This window comes from Brassica rapa, chromosome A09, assembly GCF_000309985.2.
Source record: "Brassica rapa cultivar Chiifu-401-42 chromosome A09, CAAS_Brap_v3.01, whole genome shotgun sequence".
Taxonomy (NCBI): Eukaryota; Viridiplantae; Streptophyta; class Magnoliopsida; order Brassicales; family Brassicaceae; genus Brassica; species Brassica rapa.
In genome coordinates, this window is record NC_024803.2 from 9,471,606 (window position 1) to 9,479,717 (window position 8,112).

General features: G+C 33.6%; 2 protein-coding genes across 2 annotated transcripts; both read left to right on the forward strand.

Annotated features, from left to right (window-relative positions):
- The first annotated feature begins 2,951 nt into the window (after positions 1-2,951).
- Positions 2,952-4,243, forward strand: LOC117127907. The gene is made up of 2 exons (XM_033278892.1): positions 2,952-3,063; positions 3,181-4,243. Exons 1-2 carry the CDS (start codon positions 3,059-3,061, stop codon positions 4,205-4,207), a joined length of 1,032 nt encoding a protein of 343 aa, XP_033134783.1. The 5' UTR covers positions 2,952-3,058; the 3' UTR covers positions 4,208-4,243.
- A 36-nt stretch (positions 4,244-4,279) lies between these two features.
- Positions 4,280-5,750, forward strand: LOC103838530. The gene is made up of 2 exons (XM_033278280.1): positions 4,280-4,627; positions 4,707-5,750. The coding sequence occupies exons 1-2, from the start codon at positions 4,280-4,282 to the stop codon at positions 5,748-5,750; spliced, it is 1,392 nt and encodes a 463-aa protein (XP_033134171.1).
- Positions 5,751-8,112: the final 2,362 nt, after the last annotated feature.

Below are 8,112 nucleotides of genomic sequence, written 5' to 3' on the forward strand. Positions count from 1 at the left end.
CCAGCATGAGCTAGAACACCGCCGTATTTAAGAATCATAAGGGCCTCTACGAGTATTTTTTCTTCGCCTTCACCATCCCACTTCAGCGGCTTCAGTTGAACCTTCCTATATATCGCTGAGAAATTTCCTCTCTGCGCCATTCCAAAAAATTCTCTGCTGTCAGAAAATGACCTCATGAATTAAATAAAAAATACATAATGCTAGCTTAGTTATAAAATAGTATATTCAACAAAAAAAATGATATAAGATAGTATTACTAAACAATACAATTCTAATACTTTTCCCGGACTATATTCAACAAAAAAAGAGAAAGTACTAAAAAAGGGAAGACCATATTGTCGTTACCAATATTCAACACATGGAAAAATAGACCAAACATGTTTTTTGGAGACAAGACATAAAGAGTTGAGTTCAGGGTTCTAAAGATGATGAGCTTTTGCGTCTAAACACATTTTTCTTAGCACACAAGCAGGATCGTCGTAATACCTTAATAGTATGAGAGAAGAGATTTGTGAATAATACTTTAAAGAATGAAAAGAGAATGTTTGTATTTTAAGAATTTGGGTGTCTCCTATATATATACAGTCGATTTATTTCTCATATTAATGACGCACAATAAATAATGAAATCGTTTAAAGAAAGATATTAAATGTGTATTGTCAAAAAATGATTTGCATATGATATGATTTTAACTTGTGCAAGTAATCCATATTAAAAAGGTAAGTTATTAAAAACAAACAACCTAATTAGAAACATTAAAATATTTTGTAAGCAATATAATAAATATGATATCAACATGCGCAAGTTTACCGTTTGAATAATAAGGAAAGTTTTTAATATTTGTCTTAATTCTAAATCTTGCCCAAGGGTAAACTAAATCGATAAAATTTAATGATTTCAACTTGCGCAAGTAATCCATATTGTGAATAAGTGATTTGCATATTTAATAATTTCCACTTGCGCAAGTAATCCATATTAGAAAGGTAAGTTATTAAAAACAAATTTTGTCAATAAGTTATTTGCATATTTAATGATTTCAACTTGTGCAAGTAATTCATATTAGAAAGGTAAGTTATTAAAAACAAACAACTTAATTAGTAGGGGTGTGCACTTTACCTGATATCCAAAGTGGCATCCGAACCTGATCCGAAAAACCCGAACTGAAATCCGAATCAAAGTAGCAAAAATACCCGAACGGGTATTGAATAAGGAGAGATTGGATACCCAAACCCGAACGGATAATACCCGAACCCGAATGGATATCCGAAGATAACATAACATATGTATAATTAACCTTATATTTCTAGTTTACATCTCTCATTTTATATAAAATATTTATATTGATACTACACATACTTTAAGTTCATATGATATACATACAATTACGGAAAAAAAATGATTTGCTACTCACTTAAAATGCATGTCAAGTTTTTTATTTCAAAAATTAACAAAAAGTTACATCCAAAATTTAAAAAAAATAACTAAATTAATGTCTTTTTAGTTTTAAAATGTTATGTCCAAATCTATTTACCATTCAATCTATTAAAAATAAAAAATTAGTTAACTGAAAGTTATATTTTTAAATATAAGAAACTTGAGAAATGAAAATTTTAATTTTTTTCTGCAAAATCTAAATATCCGAACCCGATCCGAAATAACCGAATCCGAACTAAAAATACCCGAACCCGACCCGAAGTACAGAAATACCCGAACGGGTTCTACACCTCTATACCGAAATACCCAAAAATCTAAAATATCTGATCCGAACCCGAACGGATACCCAAGGCTAAACTAAATCGATAATTATTATTCCCTAACTATATATGGGCTTAACGAAATCGACAATAGTTTTGGGCTTGTCTACATAAGCTATTGATTAAAATAAATGAAAAATAAAATTCAGAAAAATCGACCAATAGAATTATAACAATTTTTCTGAGAAGCTCTATATTAATGCCATGTCAGCAAAAATCACTAAAGTGACTTCTCTTTTAATGTATAGGAGGATTGTTTATATAATTGGTTATATAATATTATATGTATATTATAATTTCTATAATATAATTTACCATATTTAGTTGTTTCTATAAATAAATTATGTTAATTCATCTGCATTTAAGATGTTAATTGTTTATTTGGTAACACAGATTAGATTAATTAGTAGTTTTTTTATTAGATTAGTTTCCTTTTTAAGATTAGTTACATTTAGAATAGTTTCCTTTTACATTAGTTTCCTTGTAAGAATAGTTTCCTTTTTAAAATGTAATTAAATAGATGAAAATTCAAATACCAACAACCAAGAGGATTATCTTATCGATTTGAATCCCTATGATCGTGGTTGCATTTATATTTGCAACATCTTTACACAGAAAGAGTAATGATCATTGGGGTAAGCTCAGGCCCAATATAAGTTGGGTTTAATATATTAACGGGGCGTTACTGTATCTTTTGTGCATAATACCAATTACGAAATGTCCACTAGGACCACTACAATGACATTGATGCTTTTAAAAACGTTTGAAGTAAAAATCTGCCTAGCCTTGACATTGGGTTTTAATTTTTAAACATTTAACGGCCTTAAAGGTAGAGGAGAAAGCTTGGGAAAACGGCTTTTTCGTGCCTGCACCATAGATCTCTGAGAAATTACATACCTGAACTATTAGGATGTGCGAAAACATACCCGAACTCGTTAAACATTTGAATTACATGCCCAGATTTTAAAAGTCACGCTAATTCCGATTTTGATTTAAACACTGTTAATTATTTCTTAACGGTGATGATTAGGATGCTTAGCTGGTGGATGAGTCAGCGTAAATACTAAATGGGCCAAACAAAATTGAGATTAAAATGGGCTAAAGTTGATTATGTTTGGGCTTAAACCCTCACAAACTGGACAATTAACAAAAGATCGTCGTTCTTTTACGTCTCCACTCTCCTCTGTTGCGTTGAACAAAACAACGAATATTAGTAACAGAAATTTCTTTCAGTGAAGAAATAAACAAAATTGAAGAAACCAGATTGCTAGAGAAGTTGGGTTGTTCCTAAACTCATCTAAAAAATGAGGTAAGTTTTGTTTGTCTTTGTCTCTTCACTGAAATCTATGATTGATGCTTTTAAAAATTAGGTTATTATGTCGATTGGGGTTTAATTGATGGTATGTTTATTTTTGAAAAATTTCAGTGAAGAAGGAGATACAACGTTTCAAATATATTATCGTGGGAAGTTCGAGACTAATGAAGGTGGAATGATCACATATGTTGGTGGGGAACGTCATGTGCTTCAAACCCAGGCTCAAGCTTTGTTTACAGGGTTGACTAATGATTTCCCTATATCTTTGTATGGTCAAAGAATCTGGTTCAAACTACCATACGAGACTATGAAGGATCTGAAAATTTTGAGTAATGGTAGTGACACATTTCGATTGATGTGTGAAGCTTCATATTGGACAAAGTATATAGAAGTTTTTATGGAGCATGAAAACGTCCATGAAGAAGTAGTGAATGAAGAGGTTGAAGAGGGAGGCCAAAGTAATGGCGAGACAGAAGAGGTGCAATATGAAGATGGAGAGAATGAATTTGAAGAAGAATCTCGGGTTGAAGCTGTTATAGCTCAGGTTTCTGATGATGAAGATAATGAAAATTACAGAGACACTCCTCCTTGTTCTGACGATGAGGAACAACAACATCGAAGGCCTTATGACGGATGGAGGAGAGGCAGTGGAGAGCTACACATAAGGCAAGTTTTTGATAGTATACCAGACTTCAAAGATGCTGTGTTTGAGTATGCATTAAAGGGTGGGTGGAATATCCAATTCACTAGATGGGGAGGTGTAAAATCAGAGGCAAGATGTGGAGTAGAAGTCGATGAAGGAGAAATTCCATGCTCTTGGAGGATATATTTGTCGTATGAAGAATCTGTTTCACAATGGATGGTGAAGACATTCCAAGATGTCCATAGTTGTTTCAAAGATGGTCACTGCAAGATATTGTCGGAGTCACGCATTGCGAAGATGTTTTTAAATGAAGTGAGGGAGGATCCGGAAATGAAGCCTAAAACACTCCAAGAACAGATTCAATTACGATATGACTTGAATCCATCTCATGACCAATGTCGCAAGGCGAAGAAGAAAGCTTTGGATTTCATTCAAGATGAGCATGATGAACAATTTCGTAGGATTAAAGACTATGAAATAGAAATTCAAAAGTAAGCAATTGTTTATTTTTTTTTCTTTTTGTTTCAATAATTATGTGTCTTATAACATATGTAATTCGATTTGGTTATGGACAGGACAAATCCCGGATCAGTTACAGACCTTCGAACCGTTATTGGGCCTGGTGAACTTGAAGTTTTTGATCGCTTCTACGTTTGTTATGCTGTTCTGCGAGACATATGGCTAGCCACTTGTAGACCAATCTTTGGGATAGACGGGTGCTTCCTCAAAACAACGGCTAAGGGCCAACTTCTAGCTGCAGTGGGAAGAGATGCAAACAATCAGATTTACCCTCTTGCTTGGGCTGTGGTGCATAAAGAGAATACAGAGACATGGGTATGGTTCTTGCAAAAGCTGAAGACTGATTTAAAACTTGGAAATGGTGATGGGTTTACCCTTGTTTCAGATAGACAAAAGGTATGTATAATCATTCATAATCTTAAAAAAAAATTATGGTATTTTTTCAATTGCTTATGGCATTTTTGTTTGGATTTAGGGATTACTTATAGCTGTGGATGAGGAGTTACCAAACGTCGAGCACAGGATGTGTGCAAGGCATATCTATGGGAATCTAAGGAAGTTTTACCCGAACAAGCCTCAGATGAAAAAATTGTTTTGGAGTGTGGTGGAAAGCCACAATGAGGCCGACTATAAAGCAAGTATGAAGGAGTTAGAGGAGTATGACAAGGATGTCTATGAAGCGTTCATGGCCAGGAACCCAGAAACTTGTTGTAGGGCTTTTTTTACAACGACATGTTGTTGTGAAGATGCTCTTAACAACAACTCTGAGTCATACAATAAGACGCTTGAGAAAGCACGAGCGATGCCTTTGGTTGAGATGCTTGAGACAATGAGACGACTTGCAATGAAGCGCATTAATCTAAGGAAGAACAAGCTCACAAAACACAAGGGAAAGTTCAGTTTGAAGGTTAGTAAAATGATAGAATCTGAGACAAGACATAGGAAGTACTGTAAATCGCTTCCTGGACCTACTGGTGAGTTTGAAGTTTCTGAGAATTCTATGCAATATGCGGTTGATATGAGGGCGAGGACATGTAGCTGTAGGAGGTGGGATTTAACAGGGATTCCATGTAGACATGCTCTTCGTGTCGTTTTGGATCAGAAGAAGACATATAAGACTGACAATTTGGTTTCTCATTGGTATTTGACTTCTAAGTGGCAGCAACAATACTCAGACTCGATCAAACCGGTTAAGGGAATCAAGTTTTGGAAACCGTCTGGTGAATCAACAATACAAGCTCCACCGAGAGAAAAATCCAAAGGGCGTAAGAAGAAGGCTCAACAAAGAATCAAAGGAGTTAATGAGTCTCCTACTAAGGGGAAAAAGGTAACTCAACACGCTCGTATTATGCATTGTTCTCGTTGTGGGTTTCCTGAGCATAACTGCACTAAATGCCCTAATGTTGGAGTTGCGTGTAAGCCTCGACCACCTAAGAAGCAAAAAACCACGAGACCACAGGAGGAGATTGCATTAGATGTCTGTGAAGGTCCTACTCAAACGCAGCCAAGTCACACTTGATGGTTATTATGTTGTGTTAGTAGATGAGTCGGCCATTGCTTGTTTTGGTACTTGTGTAATGTTATCGATGTGTTTGGTAACTTCCTTTCATTGCTTGTTTTGGTGTTTGCATACACTTATGATACTCTCTATTTTGTGTTGTGGGTTTGTTAAGAACTGTTGTTAAGGTCATGGTATTTGTTTCTCAATCGTAAAACTCTTAAACTTTGGTGAAATAATTGATGAAATTAATAGCCATAATAACACAACAACAAATCCTTACATAACCATTCTAATATTACAAAAGACATCATAAAACTCTTAAACACTGATGAAATAGTCATAATAACACAACAACAAAACAACACAACATCAAATCCTTACATAACCGAAATTCTAATCTTACAAAAAACAACAATAACCATTCCTGTCTCTCTCGAGAGATAGCTTAATCTGTTCAAGCTCCTTCTGCAATTCAACAACTTCAACTCTCAAGTCCGACTTTTCTCTTTTTACATCACTCATCATACTTTTTAAATCTTCAATTTCTTCCACCACACATTCATCAGTCCATGTAAAAAGATGGAATTTATCCTGCAAAAATAGAACAATATAACCTTCCTCTCACCCACACCAACAAGTGAGACCTAAACGATAGAACAATAAAATTTGAAACGAGATTTTTACCCCTTCAGATCCATGTGGACAACAATAGAAGAGCCTCCCAGGGTTTTTAGCTGTTCCTGATGTTTGAATCATGGCCTCTTCTCCACACCGACAAAATTTCGGTATTCCTCTCTCTTTTGCTCCACGACGTCTTCTCCAATTTCCTCCACCTGTATTTTTTTTTAAAATTATTTACAGTAACAAAGAAAGAAAAACATCACCAAACCAATTGATTCACATACCAGACACCGACGACGAGCTTGGCTTCACTGAGTGAGACATTCCTGGTGAACCTACAACTGACGACGAGATTGTTCTTCGTCGGGGAAGAAGAAGAAATAGAAAAAAAGACAACTACAAACAAACGACGACGTTTTGTTAGGAACCCAAATTTTAAGGGCTACAGTCCAATAAATATCAATCTTGGCCCATTACGTTTTTAATTTTGTTTGGTCCATTTAGTGTTTACGCTGACTCATCCACCAGCTAAGCATCCTAATCATCACCGTTAAGAAATAATTAACAGCGTTTAAATCAAAATCGGAATTAGCGTGGCTTTTAAAATCTGGGCATGTAATTCAAATGTTTAACGAGTTCGGGTATGTTTTTGGACATCCTAATAGTGCAGGTATGTAATTTCTCAGAGACCTATGGTGCAGGCACGAAAAAGCCGTTTTCCCGAGAAAGCTTTCCAAGTCTATGATCTTCAAATTCTCATTGAACATATGAAAAATGATTCGTTGGTTATTTTATACAATTTCAAGACTCGTGAGAGGTGATTCAATAAATCAATTTCAGAGGGAAAATGTTATTTCTTTTTGTTTTTTGATCGATCATAAACTAACGAGGGTTTCTTTAAACTCTTGAGTTTGGACTATACCTATTGAGCTTGATCGTTTTGTTTTGTTAAATAATATTCTCGTTTTAATATGAGATTTTGTTGTGTTTCAACTCAAATTAAACTGTGTTCTTCATGCTTTTATTATTTTAATATTATTGATATCGATTTTGGGTTGATTGAAAAAAACTTCTAATCTATTAGCTCGCACCAGTGACTCTTTAATTTTCTTTTTGTAGATATAATTTCAGATCCCGGTGTGCAATCAAGTGATCTTGGATGTTCTTCGTACCTTACTCCTTCATTCTATTATGGGAGTAATATCTTCATCGAGTTTACCTTCTTGGTTTAGGATCTCAATAGTAACCACGAATTGAGCAACAGATTGAGCAATCCAAGACATGCGGATTAAATATTGCAGTATGGTTTGTAGAAGAGAAACATATGTTACGAAATAATTGCGGTTCGTCTAAAATAAACGGTTGAAAAAAATATATGTGAATAGTGACATGTTTAATGAACAGTAGAATTGCATTACAGAAATAATATATTATATTTTACAAACTAAAAAATCAATGATATAAATATAATTGAAAAATTATTTCATTTTAATTTTTTTTTAATTTGAAATATGAATTTAATATGCTAGTACTATACATTTAAAGTCAATATCTTATTTAAAAAAATATATAATTGCGCTAGTTATCGTTTAACCAAAAATTAAACAAATTATAATATTTATTTTAATTCAAAATTTAATTTATAACTTATTTAATAAATAGTAATTTTTTAACATAGCTAATTTTCTAAAATAAATAATATACAATTAAGTTTTAATTTTTATATACTATAGAGAAAAAATATTAGTTATTATATTTG

Coding starts and splice junctions, on each gene's coding strand:
- LOC103838530 (XM_033278280.1), top strand. CDS start 4,280: ATGGACAGGACAAATCCCGGATCAGTTACAGACCTTCGAACCGTTATT. Junction 4,628..4,706: donor TTGTTTCAGATAGACAAAAG/GTATGTATAATC, acceptor GTTTGGATTTAG/GGATTACTTATAGCTGTGGA.